Here is an 18,077-nt window from a genome sequence, read left to right as displayed (position 1 = left end):
ACCTAAGTTCCTCGAGCACCAGGCTGTAAGCCTCAAGCGGGCAGGGACGTGTTCTCTGTTGTGCTGCCAGTGGTGCCTGGCACTGGGCTGCGCCGAGGCGATGGGAGTTCCAGCTCTGCCCCTCCCTGTGACTGGCCGGGCAAGTCCCTTATTCTCGCTGGGCCTTGGTTTCCTCATCGCTAAAGTAGGGATTAAAAACCATCCTTCCTCACTTGCCTTTTAGGGCTGTTGTGAGGACTCAAAGTTCATATAAAGTGACTAAATGCCTATGGTATGCAGTTAGTACTCAACAAATCTCAGCCTTTTTTGCTATTGTTAGCCAATTGCTAAAACGTCAGATTCCTGGGCTCCTGCCCTTGCGGTTCTAATTCCATAGATTGGGACTAGATCCTGGAGAATCCTGGATATGAATTGTCCCAGCGAGTAAGAGGCTCAAACAGCTTTGGGAAGTGAGGATACGCTCACTAAATCTTTACAGTGATCTGACAAGGCAGGTACTGTTGTCCTCGTGAACACAAGAAAGCCCAGGTTAAGAGGGATGTTACCAAGTAACTAGAAAATCCGGGACTTGAACTCGGCCGTGACACTGTGGTAGGCCTGAGAATTCCAGGGAAGGTTAAACGAGATAATGTGCTAAAGCACAAGAGGCTGAGTGTTCATCTCTCACGGGGCATGCCATGGCTAGGAGGGGGCAGAAGGATCCGAATATAAAAGCCTTTGTTTCTAAAACCTGAATTTTCTTCTTGGTGGTGGTGGTGGGGGGCTCACTGAGGCACTGTACAGGTCTCAAACTGGAGAGAGGCGGTAAAGGGATCTGGTATGTGTGGGTGGGCACAAGAATTGGAATATTCATATGGGTGGAGTGGCTGCCAAGAGAAATCAGACAGATGGGGCACAGACTTTTCCCAGAATCTCAAGCTTCATCCACACGTGTTAGCATGGAATTGTCTGAAGTACCAAGACTCAGCAGGATCCAGTTAGGATGGATGGTGGTTGAGATGGTTAGGAGATGGTTGTGGGAAAGAGATGTACAGTTGAATAGAAAGAAATATGGAGGGACAGATGGATGAATGGAGAGGGTTGGATTAAGATGGACAGGTGAAATGACAGATTAATGGATGCTAGATGTGCGGGTAGGATGGATAGATGAGTAGGGTAAAAATGGTTAAATACATCAAGGCATATGGGTGGGATGATGGATTGGAAGATGGATAGATGGAGAAAGATGGCTGAGCACATGAGATGGATGGATGATGGACACGTGAACTGGTTCAACTGCTAAGGGAATGAATTTCTACTTGGAACAAAGCTTCTTAACTTGGCTTTCCCAGATGGGCATCAAGCAGTTCATAAACCCTCTGAAATCACACACCAAATTACAATGGGTCCAGTTTCCAGTAATTCTCAAAGGAGTTTGAGAGTCTCCAAATGTTCAGAACCATTGACGTGTTGTGCCAGACCTCCCCCATTCAGTGTTGTCTACTGTTATCCCCCACTATCTCCAGAATGGGAAGAGAGACATAATTGCATAATATTAACAAAATATTAATGACACCCCCTTTCCCCATCCCTGTTGAGTTAATCAAGGTTAATAAGGACCACTCGCCAAAGCAGATCCTAGGAGTTGGAGAGCTGCAGCAATTTTTCGACCTGCATTCAGTGTCTGGACTTCCGGGTGAAGTTCTGAGGGTCTGTGGCATCGGGTGGAAGTCTCTGCTTTTCAAGAAGCCTGATATCCTGGCTCACATGTGGAAAGGGGCATCAGGAGTCCCCTGGGCATTTCGAAGGCTCACAGATTCATGGGTGGAGGCCAGGAGAGCAGGGTGGTTCAACCTGACTTGGGCCTTGGCTGGCCGTAGCCGCCCACCACCCCCGACCTGGATGTTGACAGTGGTGGCATAGCTGAGCCTCCTGGCTGGGGCCGGTGGAGGCTGGGGCTGGGGGGGTGGTGAAGGTGCCCGTGACGTGGGGGCAGAGGAGGACCAGGGGCCCCGGGAGGCTAGCGGGGCCTCACCCCCAGGCCCTTGCCGTCGAGCCAGGCTCTGGCTGATGTATGAGGCTGCCAGGTATCTTGAGAGGGCAGCTGCGTTGGGGCCCAGAAGTTGACGGGTGGGGGGTGGGGGACTGTGGGGTGGAGTCAAGTCTGAAGACTCTGACCTGGCAACATGAGAGACCGAGGGGCCTCCTGGTTTGGCCAAAATCACGGTGGTCTGCACTGGGGCAGGTAACAGGCCCTGAACGTCCACACAGCCTCCTTGCTCAGGCAGAGGGGTGGCAGCTGGAACATGTGAGGCACCTGTGAGGCTCTTTTGCTCCAACAAAGGTGTAGATTTGGGGACCGGGAGGTCTGTGGGGCTTTGCACCTGAAGCAAAGGTTCAGCAGCAGGTTTCTGGATGTCTGGCAGGCCTCCTGGCTTGGGCAAAGGTGGGAGGGCCTGGACCCAGGTGTCCGTGAAGCCTTGTGGGTGGGACAAAGCTGTGGTGGCTGGAACCTGAACGCCTGGGAGGTCCTGGGGCGCAGACAATGGAGCGCTGGCTGGGATCTGACAGTCTATGCGGCCTCCGCATGCAGGCAAAGGTGAGGTACCTGGAACCTGAATGTCTGGAAGGTCATGTTCCAAGGGTGGTGGGGTCTTTTCTGGAATCTGATTGTTCAGGCTGCTTCCATGCAGAAGCAAAGCATCGACAGCCTGGCCACAGACAGCGGCTGGGAAGCGAACATTCCTGGAACCTCCTTGCTTAGTTAATGGGGTGTTGGCTGGGCTCTGGCAATCTAGGTGGACTTCCTGCTTGAGCGCAGTAGTGGTGGCTAAAGCCATGACATCAGAACAACTTCCCTGCTTGGTCAAACCTGGGCTGGTCGGAACTGGGGTGTCCATCTGGCATCCTTGCTGAGGATAAAAGGTGGAAGCTGGAAGCTGTATATCCACAAGGCCTGTATGTTCAGGCAAACGAGCGATCGCTGGAACTTGCTCTTCCAGGTGGCCTTCTTGACCAGGTAGATTTGTAATAGCTGGAACCTGGACATGTGGGGGGACTTCCTGCTTGGGCAAAGGTGTGGTGGCTGGAATCTGAATGTTCCAGAGGCTTCCTTGCTCAGGCAAAGGGGTAGCGGCTGGAACCTGGATGCCCCGATGGTCTGGCTCAGGCAAACTGGAAACATCTAGACCCTGACCATCCAAGCAGCCTCCCTGTTTAGACAGAGGTGTGGCAACTTGAACCTGGGCAGCAGGGCCCAGGGGGACAGATTCCTGGGCCAAGGTCAGCGGAAAGGCCAGTTCACACACCAGCACGTGTCCGAAGGCAGGCAGGGGCCCTGTGTGTGAAGAAAGAACGGAGTCAGGACTGGTGCCCCAGCAATGGGTGACCTCTGATGACCACATACCTGGACCTCACCTGGCTCGGCCTGCTCATGGAGCAGGCAGGGGGACAGTTGGGGTTGGGCCAGAGCCCGTGGCCGGCGGCGGGGGGCGTTGGCTGAGGCCCGGGTCTCAGCCCGCTGCATCTGCTGGATCCGCTCGCTGTAGAGCCGGGCCAGCTCTCGCACTCGGGATGCTGCCCGCTTCGCATTTGGGGCTCCGGCCTTCCCACTCCCACTGCCTCCCCCCAGATCTGAATCTTCCAGAATTAGCAGTGGCTCTGGGAAACCTGGCCGGGCCAGCTGCCCCTGCTCCAGAGCCTGCCAGGCGCTCCGGATTTCTGAGCAAGAGCGGAATTCCAGCTCGTCCTGGAATCCCTGATCTTCGGTGCCATCCTGGGGCTGGAAATCTGGGAATGACACGCCTTCTTCATCCTCCTCTTGACCTGCCCTGCTACCTGAGGAGGCCTCTCCCAGTTTTCCAGAACCCCTTCCAGGGGACAGTTCTCTCCTGGTGGCCAGAGCCTCGTCCGGCTCCTGCAGAGGTCCTTGCAGCCAGGAGTCACAGGGAAGGGCGGGAGAGCTGGAGAGCCCAGGAATGTCAGGGATACTAGGCATAGCTGGAAGGCCAGGCATTTCAAAAACACTGGAAATGTCAGAGAGACTGGGAAGGCAGGGAGTTTGGGGAATTTCAGAAAGGCTGGGAATTTCAGGGAGGGTGGGCACAGCAGGATTTTTGGTAAGGCCAGAAATGTCAGGAACTTCAGCTGCACTGGAACTTTCGAGTCCCTCCAGCACGTGGAGTGGGGAAGGGCCCCGTTCGTCCAACTCCAGCTCTTCCTCCTCCTCCTCTTCTGAAGAGTCCCGGCTGGGCAGGGCTGGGAATGTGAGGCTGTCGCTGTCACCTGGCACCTGGGTGTCTCCGGGGAACTTGGGAAGGTCGTGAGGGGATGGCTGTAATGGGCACTGGGGAAGAGGCCACAGGTGTCAGGGTGGTGGCTGCCCTGGCCCCCGGTCTGTGCCTGCCCAAGCCGAGCGCCCCAAGGAGACTGTGATGGGACGTCCAGCTCACCCCCGCATCCCGGAGGCCTCTTTGGCTCAGCAGTTCCAGGATTTCTTCAGTGATTGAGGTCCCAGAGGGGTCCAGTGTGGGGGGTCCAGTGTCTTCCAGGTCCTCAGCGGATCCAGAGGCTGGACCTGGTGGCTGAGGCTCTAAGGAGGGGTAGAGCTCCCCCTCACTGCCAGCATGCTGTGAGGAAGAAAAGGATGGAGGGCAAGTGCCCAGGGCCCCAGCCCTCTCCTCCTTCAGATGGAGGACTCCAAGCAACCCCCAGCCCTCTTCCTATTCAGACCCAGGAGTTCAGAACTCAAGCTCTCTCCTTCATCAGACCCCGGAGTCTGGCTCCCCAGACCCTGTCCCAAGATAGTTCTTACCTTGAGTCTAGGCTTAGCTGGGGATGGAGAGATGAGAGAGTGAGATGTAGAAATAAGTGTTACTCCTTGTAACTGATGAGCTGCCCCATCATCCCTCCCCCAGGAACACTGTGCATCTTATGGGAAGAGACAGACAGACAGGGCTGGACCCAGCTGGGCTGCACGGTCACTTACCATTCTGTGGAAACATGACATAAGGGTCCTTCACTGGCTCTGGGGGGGGGGAGGGGACACAGTGATGTCAGGGCGCTGCTCCCAGCCCAATCTCTAGTTGACCTTTAGGTAGAGGGAACTCACCAGACTGTCTGCGGCCACGGCGGGTGATGGAGGGGCCTGGAGATGGAGCTGTGGGAGAGGCAGGTCAGAACCCCCCATGAGCCCAGCTCCAGGCTCCTGGGGGGGGTGGGGGTACAATTCCTGAGTCCTGGGGGGGGAGTAAGGGGTGGGACTCAGGATTCCATCTCCTTTACCTGTGTTCCTTCGTCCAGGGGTGAAACTTCTAGCATCTCGAGGTCGGGGAGACCCAAGTGGGGGTGTCACGGGCTCTGGGATAGGCTTACTTTTAGGAGCACCTGGAGAGAGCGATTTGGGGCTAATCATCTACTTTCTCCTGGAGGTGATTCCTCTACTTCCACACCTCCCCACCCAAGGCCCCAACTCACAGTGCAGGGTGTTTTCAAGGAGAACTTGTTTTGCCTGAAAGAGACAGGATGGGGATTGAGGGGGCCAGTCTCTGAGCACCCCAGTTAAAGTCCACTTAATGGGTGCTGCTACATGACAGGTGGGTTACGTGATGACAATTAATCCTCATCACAGCCCTATGAGGTCAGTGCTATTCCTCCTGGTGAGGAAACTGGAGCCAGAGAGGTTGTTACTTGCCCAGAGTCACACAGCAGGAACATGGTGGAGCTGGGATTCAAACCCAGGCAGCCTATTCTGCAATCTAACGATCATGTTCTAAGAGAGTGCCACTGTACTGAGGGTCTCCCCGTACTGAGTGGTTGGGGGTCTCCAGCACCCTGAGGGTCCCCAGCTGTGGCAGGAGCTGTACCTTGGCTGGGATGGAGGCGGGGTGGTTCTCAAAGAAAAGGCGCTGGAGACAGTGAATCCACAGCCGCTTCTCTTCTTGGTTCTTGGCCTGGGGGTGAGGTGAGGGCGGTCAGCAGCCAGGTGTGAGGTTGAGGGGCTGGAGGGAACCCTGCCCTCCCAGCCCCACCCTGTGCTCACCTGGAGCAGGTGCCTGTGCTTGGGAATGGTCAGGTCCGCCACCTTGAACCCTAAAGGGTCACGAGGACTCTCACTCACACTCAGGTTGCAGCACTAGATGGGGGAGCAGAGGGGGCGGTGGGCTCAGAGGCCCTGGACCCAGCAATGGGCCCCTTGTATAGAGCTCCCTACCCCCTAGAAAGATGTACCCTGTGTGGTAGTATGGTGGGTCCCTTTTCCCCCTGTTGAGCCTCCTCACCAAGCTAGGCTCTGCTCTCCCTCACCAGCCACCCCCCCATGATGTGCTTCCCTATGAAGATGCTTGCCTGGTAGGCAAATCCAGAACCTCCCCTTCCAGGGTCTCCACCCCTCTGCAATCTGCTGGCTTCAACCTCACACCTTGCCCGGTCCTCAGACTCAAGAAAACGTAGCCGTTTTAAGGGTAGCCCTTTTAAGGCAGGTCGCCCCTCCTTGCAGACCATGCCCCCGGCCATCCCTTTAGGTCTACAGGTGTTGGTGTATAGAACATGGCTTGTAGGTAACATTCCAGCCCTGCCCCCAGCCCGCACTCACGAAGATGTGGCCCTTGTAGGTGTATTCCGGCCCCCGGCGCTTGGCCACAAGCAGCATCCGTGAGAACAGAAAGAGCAGTCGCTCACCCCCGCGAAGTCGGGGGCCGCCCCCTCCGCCACCTCGGAATGAGCCCTCCAGCACCAGCTCCCCGAAAGCAGTGAGCTCCGGGCCGGTCCAGCCACCCAGGCGCCGCTGCACTTCCTGTCAAGACCCCAGCAGGTGTACCGGGCACAGAAACACACCAGTGGATGGCACACATGCGCCAAGACGGGGGTTAGCAACCGGGCCATGCGGAAGCACTGACCACCCGCCAAAGACCCTTGTGCCCACTCCTCCCATCCATCGGCCCCAGCCCACCCTGAGGTCACCTGGAGGCGTGCAGCATGCTCCTGCTTGCGCTTCATGTCGTTGATGTACCAGGCGACCGCTGTCATGGACACGATGGCCTCCTCCACCATTTCGCGGCCCCCGGCGCCCGGGCCCTCTGCCCAGTGCTTGCCTAGCTCCTGCCAGGGAGCCACCGGGCACCCAGAGAGGAGAATAGAAACAGACAAGGAGAATGAATGATAACGACAGGAAACAGAGAGAAAAATTTAAAGGTAGGGACAGGGATGGGGACCCAGAGATGGAGACAAACAGGCAGAGACACAAAGTGGAATCAGCTGGTGCCAGTCCCCACTGCCAATAAGACCCTCCCCCAAGCGCTGACCCAGTTTCTAGGGGCTGGCTGCCTCCCCAGGTCTTGGCCAGCTTGCCCTGGGACCACTCTCCAGATGCACAACCAAGTGGTCCATGGACAGGACCTTGCCACTCCCCAAGCAGCCCCCCAGAGGACCACAGCGAACCTGCAGCAACAGATGGTACTTGAGGATGCGCTGAACAGGTTTCAGCAGGAAGCTCTGCAGAGGCAGCGAGTGGTGGAGCTGGGCCTGGCGCTCCTGCAGCCACAGGGCCGCTGGCGGAGACAGCGACAGCTCCCGGAGCAGGGCCAGGGAGCTGGGGGCACAGCATGGGTCAGGGGGGCCAGTAGCTCTGGTGGACGGGGCTGGGAAGAGTCAGGGAGTAGCCAGGGTTTGGGAATGGCCAGGGGCTGGCAGGGGTCAGAGACAGGTTAGGGAGAGGTCTGTTACTGTCACAGCCTGGCAGGGGTTAGAGCTGGATGGGTCAGGGTGGAGGGAGGTTGGCTGGCACTTCAGCTGGTTGGCACGGTCTGGGGCCCCTCACCTCGGGTAGTTCATGCAGTACAACGTATAGATGTCAAAATCCTCGCTCTGTGGGTGACACAGGAGTCAGGAAGACCTCAGATCCCTCCAGCCTAACGCAGGCCTGCTTCCTGCTTACCCAGGCGCCAGCCCAGATTGAGCCCTGGACCTTGACTCACCCTCTGCACAAAGCACTCTGCAATGCCCCCTGCACTGCTGCTGCCCTCCAGGTCCTCCAGGAGCTCGCTATGGGGAGAAGGAAGAGTGAAGGACTGCGTTGCTCCCCAGTGCCCCCCAGGGGAGGACTCCAGAAGGTGGGGAGCTTGGTGGCTGCCAATGTCTCAAGAGGATGTCATGTCCAGAGGAAGGTTCTTCTGATCACTACATGGGATATGGCAACCTGCTCAGACTTCCTTGGACAGCGTCATACTCCTCAGCCTGAAATCTTGTCACAGTTGGCCTGAGCCCGGGTGTTATGACCCAGGGAGAACAATGTCATAACCCTCAGAGCTGTGATGATCTTAAAATCCTGTTGTGATCCTGCCATCTTGTCAGGATCTCAGACCTCCTGCAATAATCTTAAAACATCGTCACAACACTCAGATGTCCTGATTCTTGGAGTCCAGCCTTCCTCACTGGGGACAAACCATCCTGGTTTGTCTGGGACTGAAGGCTTTTCCAGGACACAAATGCTCCCTGTCATGTTCTCCAGGCCCCACCTGCGTCTTGGATTCATGCTCCCAGGCCTGACACAGTGCTAAGACCCATCCAGAGGCCTGGACCTGTCCCCGGATGTGGACTTCATTGGGGTCCTCAGGCTCCATCCCCTCACTCTTCCACCACTCTGGGTCCTCACTCCACATCATGATCCCTGCCCAATGTCTCGACACCCCATGGACCAGCCTGGACAGGGCCCTATGGGGCTCCAAGCTTTGGGTTAGGATATAGTCTGCTTCCCCTGGCCCACCAGCCAACACCTCTGCCCATCCCACCTTCCCCTGGCTCCTGACCTGCTGAACTCATAGATGTCCTCGATATTAGCAAACAGCGTGCCCACCTGCTCCGTGCTCAGTCCCAGGACCCCGCCATCCAGCAGGGGGCCCAGGTAGTCCTGTGGGGATGATTGGGGTTACGGGGGTGGAGGGGGTGGCCTGGGTCCCCACTGCGCTCCATTGCCCTCCTGCTCACCTCCACAATGCTGCGGAGGTCCCGGACATAGGCCCGCTCTGTCTCCACGATCTCACGGGCCACACGCTCCAGCCTCGAGGGTTTCGCCGAACCCGGGGTCCCCACAGGCGACAGATGCAGGCGGATGGGGGGCCCTGGAAAGGGCTCTGGCCTGGAGGCTGAGCAGGCAGGGGTGGGCCCCGGGGCCGGGTCCCCTTCAGAGCCCACTGTGCTCAGGGATGTGGAGCTCCCCGAACCTCGGGGGGAGGCCATGGCAGGGGTTGTGGAAGCTGCTAGGGGTGTGGAGCAGGAGGTCAGGGGGTCTCCCCGACTGGTCAATGTCTTTCCTACAGCTCCCTTTTCTCCCCACTGTGCTGCCTTGGTCCGGTCCTATCCTCTCCCATCCGGGCCCTCTCTGGGCTTCTTCGCTAATCTACCTCCGTGGGAAACCTTTATTAATTAGCCCGTCTGACCTGTTATGCCTATGAGTATAACCCCTTCATGCGCTAAGGATAAAATTCAAACTTATCAAGTCCAAGGGACCTGTGCAAAGTGGCCTTTAGAGAACTTTCCAGTCTGCTCTCTTTCCACAGCCACGCCACTTCTTACACTCAAGACTCCAGTCACACTCAGCCTCCTCTTACCTCTGGGCCTTTGTACATACTGTTCCCTCTATGTGGAATACTCTTCCTTGCTTTTCCCAACTCATTTCTCCTAATCTTGCAATTCTCAGTTCAGACGTCCCCTCCTCCAGAAAGCCTCTCCTGACCTCCCAGACTAGGATCCCACAGCCCCCTGGGCTTTCTTCATCCCAGCTCTGACCACTCTGCCCTGGCCTACCTCCTCTGGACTGACACTGTCTAGGGATGGGTCCATGTCCGCCACCAGACTAGCTCTGTGCAGACAGGGCTGGGACTGTCTTGGTCACCCTGTGTTGCCAGCATGGGGCCAGCCACAAAGGGCTGCATAGTCTTCAGTGAAGGAGTGAATGCCCAGCAGACTCCACCCCTCCCTTGCACGCTCACCTGTCTGAGTCTCACACACAGTTGAACAGTCACACACTTCACCTCTGCGGCGCGGGCCAAGGCGAGGGCTGGGTTTGGGCAGGCTCAGTCCACGGGCTCCCTCGGGCATGGCTGAGTGGCTCAGCGGCTTCTGGTGAAAGACCCCCCTTCTTGGATATCAGGTCCCCATAGGCCTCCCTGCCCACATTCACAGATTGGGGGCTGAGAATTAGGAGTGTGGTCTAAATCCAGGGAGGGGCCCCTGAGAGTAACTCATGGGACAGACAGAAGCAAAGCGATAGAAAGAGGGGAACAAGGACAGATAACATAGAGAAAAAGATGGAAAGATTGAGACAAAGAAGGGTGAAGAGAGCAAGAGTCGCCGAAGCTAGGAGTCTGGTCTGTCTGGGGCCCGGAGGCTCAGGGAGGGATCCTGGGAACGGTTGGGCTCTGGCTGGAGCCGAGGGCGAGGGGCAGGGCTGGGAAAAGCCGTGGGCGGGAGGCCGCGGGGTCCCGAGGGAGGGCGGAGGAGGCTGGGGGACCGGATGCCAGGGTCCTGCAGACGGCTCCCTCCCCCACACCGAGGGCGGCGAGTTGGGCGCTGGCCCTGAGCCCTCGACCTCCCCCTTCCAGCCAGTCCCTCCGCGATCCGCTCACTGTCCCCACCGCCACAGACTGTGTCCCCAGCGCCTTCCCACACTCCGCCACCCCAAACTCCCGCCGGCGCCTCCGCTCGCCCCCCGCCGGCACGCCCCCTCATTGTTCAGCGGCAGCGGCACCGCCCCCTCCCCCAGCTAGTCGGGGCCCCTCGCCTTCCCCCTCACCTCCCCGGGAGTCTCCAGCCCCAGACCACGGCAGCCTGGTTCTTATTCGACCGTAGCACGGTACCCCTGGAAGCTCAGAGCCGGGACTCCCGGGTCTCTGCAAGTCAGCGTCGTGAACTTCGGGCTCTCAGGCTCAGGGAACCAGAATCTGGGATCTCTTGGAGAATGGGGTGCAGTGGTCCGAATTTCTTGGTTCTCTAAACAGAAGATGCCAGGAGACTCCACTCTTTGAGTCTCAGATGGGGGTGCTGGGGACTTCCAAATTCCTGAGACTTCTAGATAGGGCCGTGGGCCGCCCGGATTCTTGAGTTCCCCCAGCTCTAGGAGCAGGAATTAAACCACCTCCAGGCGGGAATGCAGGGGAGTCCAAAATTCCTGGATCCCCTTGAAGTAGTGGGCACTTCTACGCAAAACAGAGTTTTCGGGGAGCTAGGAGTCCATAACCCAAGTTCCTCTAACCCCGTCAGTCTTGAGCTGGGATTTCTGGGCACCCCTGGACAGGATCTCCGGTCTGGATTCCTAAATTCTTCAAACGGGGGTGCAAAAAGCTCGCCCTCCAGGGTCGCGTGGGGCTGATGTCCCGGACTCCCGGCTCCTCCAGGAGGGGGCGCTGGGCACCTGGATATCTAGGGTCCTCTACCCTGGACGCGGGGGCCTGTGCTTCAGGGTCTCTCAGGACGCGGTGCAAAGACTCGGGAAGCCGGAATCTGCGACTCTGGACCCCTCAGGTTCCAGGATGGGTGGCACGGGGGTCGGGCTGCAGCGGCGGCGGCGCCACATCTGCGGCTGGAGAGTCTGGTCCCAGCTGTGGGGTGGGGGGCGGTCGCCTGGGGCTTCCCCTTCCCCCAACCGCCTGGGCTCATATCCTGTTCCCGCCCGCGGGGGGGAGGGGCCACCTTCCGGCCACCCAGCCAGCGAAGGGTTAAAACCCCTGCTCCCTGGGTTCTGAATATTCATGAGAAGGCGGGTCCTAGGCAGGCTACACCCTCACATTCCAAACGCCTCGCGGACTTTTCCCTTTTACAGCAAGGTCCTTCCAGGCGTGAGAATCCGGAGCTGGTCACGCACTTTCTCCTATTGGCCAACCAAAAGCTTTCTATTTGTATATGCAACCAAAGGAAGAACTTTCCGGCGAGGTCACATGTCAATGAACGACTGAAGGACCCGGTGGCGCAAGGGTGCGGCCGGAGCTCCAGTGGCGCAATCGGTTAGCGCGCGGTACTTATATGACAGTGCGAGCGGAGCAATGCCGAGGTTGTGAGTTCGATCCTCACCTGGAGCACTTTTAATTTTTTCTTTTCTCATCAGCTTTTATAAACGTACACGTTTTATAAATCAATCAAAACATCTGCATCACTTAGAGGAGTGACCGTTTTCATCTTGGAATTTTCGGATTGTAAAGATTCCAGGGACTCTAGTTGGTCGGTTAGGGAGTGTTCTGTATCACGGAGGTGCCGTTTCCATCCTGGGCGCCAGAGGGTGGTATCGCCTGTTCGTTGCCTGGTCAATTAGGTCTGCAAATCTCAGTTGAAGACTTTGTAGATGTTTCAGGCTGTGGGACCTCCGCAAACCTGTGTATGGCACTCGGCCGCTTTCTCCGTCTTTCTGTCTTGGTGTCTTGGATTTTTTTCCGTTTCATTGAGATATAATTGTCATTTAACATTGTACTATATTAGTCCAAGGTATACAACATAATGATTTACGTATAAAATGTGAAATGATTATCAGGTTAGGTTTAGTTAGCATCAGTCACCTCATAGTTACTAATTTTTTTTCTCGTATGTCTTAAGAGTTTGCACTCTTTCTCTCCTCATTTCTGAATTGTTTTGTTTTTTTCAACAAGTGCTGAACATCCACTATGTGACCAGCTCCTATTTAGGGTTTAGGCATGAAAAACAAAATCCCTGTACCTGAGAATTTGACATTCTAAGGGGAGGCAGATTCCTATAAACATAGGAACTAAGAACATTTTATATGTTTGATGATAAATGTCATGGGAAAACTACAGCAAGTTAGGGAGGATGGCGGAGAGGGAAGTGGGGTGTGGATAGCAAAAGTCAGAGGCCATCTCACCGAGGATACATTTGAGCAGAGACTTGAAGGAGGGGAGTGAGCAGTGCGGATACCTGGGGGAGTATTCCAGGTAGAGGGCACAGCCAGCACAAGGCCCTGCGGCTGAAGCACGTCAGATGTATTTATTGATGGAGCAGCTGGGAAGCCAGTGTGGCTGAGCAAGCCCATGTAGGCTGGTGAGGACTTAGAACTTTGGCTTTTATGTGATCTCACTCAGGTGTCATGACAGGTTCCCTTTGGTTGTCTATGGGAGAGTGGGGACAGACTGAGGGCAGAGGCCAGAGCAAGGAGACCAGGGAGGGGCTGTGATGGTTCAGGTGGGAGATGATGCTGGATAGGCCCAGAGTGGAGGCCACAGGAGGAGGCAGGAGGGTGGATTGTAGGTCTATTTAGAAAGTAAATCAGACAGGATTGTTGTTGGGCTGGGTGTGGGTTTGAGAGAGAGGAGTCAAGGGTACTCCCAGGTGTTTGGCACTGGTAGCTGGTGATAGGTACCATTCTCTTAAATGAAGGGTTTTTTTTGAGAAAGGGCAGAACATCTGTTTTTGCTAAGGGAAGGACCAGCGATAGCTATTTCTTATTATTTCAGTGTCTGTAAATGTCTCTACAAGGCTTGCTCTTCCTATCTGCTTCCCCAATATCTTTAAATCTCTGTGTTTCTATCTTTTCCAATCCTCTTTTCCTATGTACGTGGTCCTAAGTGAGCCTTTTCCTACAGTTTCCAAGAAGGGATCAATGGTCAGGGCCACGGAGGCCTGAGAAGGGGAGGGGAAGAGGGAAAGGAAGGAAAGGAACTGGAGGGAGACCACTTGATGGAGGGAACGGGGTGGGGAGGGGAGGTGAAACTAAGGGGACTAGGAGTGAGAGAGCAGGGAGGGAGGGAAAGGGTGGAGAGAGAAGGAAGGGAGGGGGAGAAGAACTGGAAAGAAAGGGGAGAGGGGGTAAAGACAGGGCTCGGGCGCTGAAAAGGAAAGATATTAAAAGGGGCAAGAGGAGAAAAGTACCGGGGTAGGGGGGGAGAGTTGGAGTGGGTGAGGGAAGACAGGAGGGGAGGCGCAGGCGGGTAAGGACAGGAGGAACTGAGGGAGGGGTGAGGGTGGGGAGAGGAGAGCAGAGGGAAGTGGGGGGGAGGGGAGAGGAAAAAGGGGGGCAAGAAGGAAGAGGGGTCGAGGGGGAGGAGGCTGTGACAGAAGGGGGCGGGGCGCGGGCGCTGACGCGAGGCGGCTTCCGGGCTCCCCGCCCCAGGGTGGGTCCGACACGCCGCCTCTTGCCTTGTATGGTCCGAGGACGCCGCTGTCCCGGGCCCCGCCCCCGCGCGTCCGCGACCCACACACCCGGGCCTCGCGTTTCGTGGGCGCGGAAAGGCCAGAATCCCGCAAGCCCAAATTTTTCGACTCCCGACCGGCCGAGGTGCGGTACTTCCGAGGCTCTGAGGTCCCGGAAAGCCAGAAGCTACAACTTCGCCATTCCTAAACGCAGACACACACCAGGGTCTAGAATTCTAAACGTCCGGGAAACTAGCTCTGAAGATTCCAAAATGTTGCGATTCTAGAACCCTGAAACTTAATTAGAGCTACCTCCCCCACGACTGCGAGAGTGTGAATCCCCCAGCCCCTCAGGTCCTGGAAGGCCGGGTGGTGGGCCCCAGGCCACCCCGGCTTCCGGGCTGACCCTCCCCCCGCCCCCGCCCGCCCTGGGCTCGCGCCCCGGCACATTCCGTCCTCCCCGCACCGCCCCGCCCTCCTCCCTCAGCCCCGCGGGGATGGAAACATCCCATCCGCGCCCAGCTGAGAGCTGGGTCAAGGAGCCCGACAAGAGGGGAGCGCCTGAGCCCCCGACGCCCCGGGAACTGGCTCTCCTGGTTCCTACCGGGTGACCTCACCTGGCCCCGCCCCCTCAGGTGAATGGCCAGGTCAGGTGACGTCACTTCCTGCCAGGTAAGCGCGGCTGGTGGCTGTGGCTCCGGGAAGGTTTGAAGGAACTGTGTGAATCGACTCAACCCGCTTCTAAAAAGGGGCACACCATCCTCCCCACTCTCACTGCCTCTAGATCGCAGGAAAGCCAGGATTCCAGTTTACACATAGATGCCTTTTATTCAAAAATTCAAAAAAACACAGAAAAATAAACTTTTAACAATATATATTACTTAATATATTATTATAGTACACTTACAACAATAATTATCCATCGTTTCCAATATTACAAAAAGGAGGAAGAAAAATACAAGGGAAGCAGACGACCCAATATATATAAATACTATAAAATCTATTAGAATAAATAAAGTCGTCATAAATAAAGGGCCCAATGATTGGGGGAGGGGGGTTGGCAACGTTTTGGCTACTTGCTTTTGGAGGGAAACTTGAGCACCAGGATTGCCCCTCATGGGGAGGCTCCAGTCACACCAGAACCTCAGGGTCTAGGAAAAACTGGGAGGGGGCAGTGGGGGCCTATTTATTCACAGCATTGGGCAGGGGAGAGGGTGGGGGGAAGAGGCCTCACTGCCTCCCTTAAATTTGCTACATCTTTTTTAATACAAAGACTTCAGAATACACTCCTTCCCCCAACACCATGAACTTGCACACTGGGGACCTGCCCCAGTATGGGGTCAGTGGAGTGGGTTAATGCATTTTGGAAGACGGGGGCTACTTGATTATAAGAGTTCCCCACAGTACAAGAGAAATGGCCCCCCTTAAGATCCAGCTGATCTGTACTGGGCAGGCACTTGTCACTCAGACACGGAGATGCGATTGAAGATGGGGAGTCGCCGAGAGGCTGCAGGTGGCTGGGGTGGCCCAAAAACCCCAGCCTCAAAGACTGGTGAGTCGGACCCTCCCAGGCTGCTGCCGCTACTGGCATATTCATCAGGGTCAGATCCCAGGGAGTGTGCAGAGGGGCTCCGAGCCAGGCCACCCACGGGTCCCCAGACGCTGCTGGGTGTGGCCCTTCGGCAGGAGGGACAACAGGCTGGGGTAGGGTCCCTTCGGGCCACAGGGGTCCCAGGGGCAGCAGAGAAGGCAGAGGGTGAAAGTGGAAAATCCCCAGGTGGTGGTGGTGGGGAGCTGGAGGGCGAGAAGGAGCATGAGGACAGGGAAGGGCCTGCTAGGCCTGCCGGTGGTGGCGAGGCTCGGCGGCCTGAGGGCAGGCCTGAGAAGCTGATGCTCTGGCGCAGGACATGGGGGTGGCCAGGGGCAGCCAGGTCCTCGCTGGGGTTGTGAATGAAGTGGCAACGCGAGCCATAGGGGCAGCGGCCCTGGAGGTAGAACTTGTGGCAGAGTTCCGTCTTGTACTTGGGGTGGCGACTGGCCTGGCGCAGCTCACCCAGGCCATGGGCAAACTGGCACTTAGCCCCGTAGCGGCAGCGTCCACTCTCTGAGAAGGTCCGACAAAGCTCAGTCTTGTATCGGGATGAGGTGGTGGGGGTCGCAGTAGGTGAGGTGGGTGAGGGCGACAGCTCAGGGCCTGGGCGGGGAGGCAGGGGTGCGAAGCCTGGGGGTGGGGGCACCCAGCCACAGCTCCGACCCTCCACCAGGCTGGTGGAGCGGCCAGGCAGGCGGGCAACAACCCCAGATGGGTTGGAATCAGATGAGCTGAAGCTCCAGAGTCCTGAGGAGGCCCAGCCTGGGCTGGATTCAGTGTCTCCATGGTCGGATGGCAGGTCAGGGCTCAGCGACAGGAGGCTCTGTGGGAACAGGGATCGGTTAAGACACCGAAAATGCAGGGTGACGCCTCTCCTCAGCTTCAGGGCACCTAGGAGCTTGCCAGTCCGGTTTGTGGGCTCCTAGCCTTAGCCCCACCCGCCCGCAGAAACTCATAGGTTCCGGATCGGAGGGACCCCGAATTGGAGGTTGAGTTTATTAGCGAATGAAGCCTATCTCGAAGGACCCAGGAATCCTGGGTCCCCCGGCTGGATGGAGAGGCCCCCAAACTCAGGGGCACACCAATGCCCTCCAATTTTGAGCCTTCGGGCCTCTTGGGATTTGACCCCCACTCCTTGTGTTCTCTGGTTTCACAACTGGAGGAGCCGGCAAAGTTAACCTAGCAGTTGGATCTTTTAGGTTTTGAGTCCCAGAGAACTCCTCTGGGTCAGGGAGTGGAGACAGAAGTCGGTTTCCCATCACCCCGAGACTCCAGCCCCAGAAACGCCTCCGCGCAAAACCGCGCCCTCAGCAACTACTGGGGGGAAGCCAGGTGTGGGGCCATTTCCGCCTCCACACAGCCCTAGTCTGAGAAAACTCCTCCCGCTTTCCATCTCCAAGGGTCACCCCACCCATGTTTGGGCAGAGACCCTAAAGTCGCGGGCTCCATTTTTCACCTCCAAGGAATCACATTAGTCTGAGAAGGAAGGCAAGAGCCCGGCCGGAGAGTACGGCGCTAAGGAGTTCCACTTAGAGAAGAGAGCCAGGGATCCCGGGCTGGAGTTTGCGGCGGTAGAGAGCCCTAGTTTGAGAAGGAAGTCAGGCATTGGGACCCCAGGGTACCGATCGGCGGAGACTCACCTCGTAGATGGCGGTGAGATCCATGGCGGCGCGGAGAGCCGATCAACGGTGAACCCGGCCGAAAGTAGGAGAGCGCTGGAGTGAGACTACCGCCCGGTGTAGGAGCCGGTGCTTTTATGAGATAAGTGGAGGCGGGGCCATGAGGGGGCGGGCCTGGTGGGCGGGGTCACGATGGGGCGCTTCCCGGACGCGCGCCCCCAGCGCAGCCCGCCGACCCGGGACTGGTCCCGGTTCCGCCTGGCTCCCAGCCCGGATGCGCACGAGCTGGGCCCGCAGGCGGCCGCGACCCGGTGGGGAGTTTGTGGGGTGCGGGTATCCACCCAGTTTTCAAGGCTGGAGACTGAGGCGCGATATAGGAACTGGGACCGAGGTGGGGGCAGGGTTCCTAGGAGAACTGACAAGGGCAGAGGCCGAGGCAGTGGGAGTGCGTGTGAGAGACAGACGGACGGGGGCGGGGAGAGGCGCGGAGAGCCAGAGACGGAGAAATGGAGAGAGGCAAACAGAAAAACACAAGAGACACAGCAGAGTGAGGGAGAGACATACACAGGGAAGGAGAGAGAGAGGGAAGAGAAGAGAGACTGGGTAAGGAGAGGAGAGGAGGTGGGGAGACAGACAGAAAAGACATGACAGAGACAGTCCCAGAAACAAATTCAGAGAAGTGAGAGGGAGGGTCACATAAAGAAACAGAAAAAGAGGTTGAAAAAATAGAAACAAACACCCTTAGACAGAAATCCGCAGGA

The 18,077-nt window shown here is 57.2% G+C and overlaps 2 protein-coding genes and 1 non-coding gene across 10 annotated transcripts; 1 reads left to right on the top strand and 2 right to left on the bottom strand.

The window, feature by feature from the left end:
• Nucleotides 1-1,004: 1,004 nt before the first annotated feature.
• On the bottom strand, nucleotides 1,005-11,727 carry PLEKHG2 (pleckstrin homology and RhoGEF domain containing G2). 8 transcript variants are annotated; one of them, XM_033128853.1, is made up of 19 exons: nucleotides 10,769-11,727; nucleotides 9,966-10,111; nucleotides 8,962-9,233; nucleotides 8,784-8,884; nucleotides 7,953-8,019; nucleotides 7,796-7,842; nucleotides 7,417-7,567; nucleotides 6,940-7,077; nucleotides 6,572-6,772; nucleotides 6,020-6,112; nucleotides 5,844-5,930; nucleotides 5,455-5,488; nucleotides 5,263-5,364; nucleotides 5,090-5,137; nucleotides 4,967-5,005; nucleotides 4,793-4,809; nucleotides 4,431-4,607; nucleotides 3,397-4,324; nucleotides 1,005-3,316 (listed from the first exon to the last, which is right to left on the bottom strand). In XM_033128853.1, the coding sequence occupies exons 2-19, from the start codon at nucleotides 10,072-10,074 to the stop codon at nucleotides 1,743-1,745; spliced, it is 4,185 nt and encodes a 1,394-aa protein (XP_032984744.1). In that variant the 5' UTR covers nucleotides 10,075-10,111; nucleotides 10,769-11,727; the 3' UTR covers nucleotides 1,005-1,742. The 8 variants fall into 8 exon arrangements, with proteins under 8 accessions (XP_032984744.1, XP_032984745.1, XP_032984741.1 ...); XM_033128854.1 differs by having other exon boundaries at nucleotides 9,966-10,092; XM_033128850.1 differs by having other exon boundaries at nucleotides 9,966-10,095; nucleotides 10,769-11,726.
• A 230-nt stretch (nucleotides 11,728-11,957) lies between these two features.
• Nucleotides 11,958-12,050, top strand: TRNAI-UAU (transfer RNA isoleucine (anticodon UAU)). Its single transcript is given in 2 exon segments — nucleotides 11,958-11,995; nucleotides 12,015-12,050. It is a non-coding gene; the product is annotated as a tRNA-Ile (tRNA).
• A 2,880-nt stretch (nucleotides 12,051-14,930) lies between these two features.
• On the bottom strand, nucleotides 14,931-17,461 carry ZFP36 (ZFP36 ring finger protein). Its single transcript, XM_033129328.1, has 2 exons — nucleotides 17,338-17,461; nucleotides 14,931-16,520 (listed from the first exon to the last, which is right to left on the bottom strand). The coding sequence occupies exons 1-2, from the start codon at nucleotides 17,359-17,361 to the stop codon at nucleotides 15,567-15,569; spliced, it is 978 nt and encodes a 325-aa protein (XP_032985219.1). The 5' UTR covers nucleotides 17,362-17,461; the 3' UTR covers nucleotides 14,931-15,566.
• Nucleotides 17,462-18,077: the final 616 nt, after the last annotated feature.

The sequence above is a fragment of the Rhinolophus ferrumequinum genome, chromosome 15, assembly GCF_004115265.2.
Source record: "Rhinolophus ferrumequinum isolate MPI-CBG mRhiFer1 chromosome 15, mRhiFer1_v1.p, whole genome shotgun sequence".
NCBI classification, from domain to species: Eukaryota; Metazoa; Chordata; class Mammalia; order Chiroptera; family Rhinolophidae; genus Rhinolophus; species Rhinolophus ferrumequinum.
This window is presented reverse-complemented; position numbering and strand designations above follow the sequence as displayed.

Excerpts from the sequence above, each read along its gene's own strand:
- ZFP36 (XM_033129328.1), bottom strand. The coding sequence starts at position 17,361 with ATGGATCTCACCGCCATCTACGAG. Across the intron at positions 16,521-17,337 it reads ATCTCACCGCCATCTACGAG|AGCCTCCTGTCGCTGAGCCC; the intron begins GTGAGTCTCCGC and ends CTGTTCCCACAG.
- PLEKHG2 (XM_033128853.1), bottom strand. The coding sequence starts at position 10,074 with ATGCCCGAGGGAGCCCGTGGACTGAGCCTGCCCAAACCCAGCCCTCGC. Across the intron at positions 6,113-6,571 it reads CCTACAAGGGCCACATCTTC|TGCTGCAACCTGAGTGTGAG; the intron begins GTGAGTGCGGGC and ends TCCCCCATCTAG. Across the intron at positions 5,489-5,843 it reads CCGCCTCCATCCCAGCCAAG|GCAAAACAAGTTCTCCTTGA; the intron begins GTACAGCTCCTG and ends TGTCTCTTTCAG.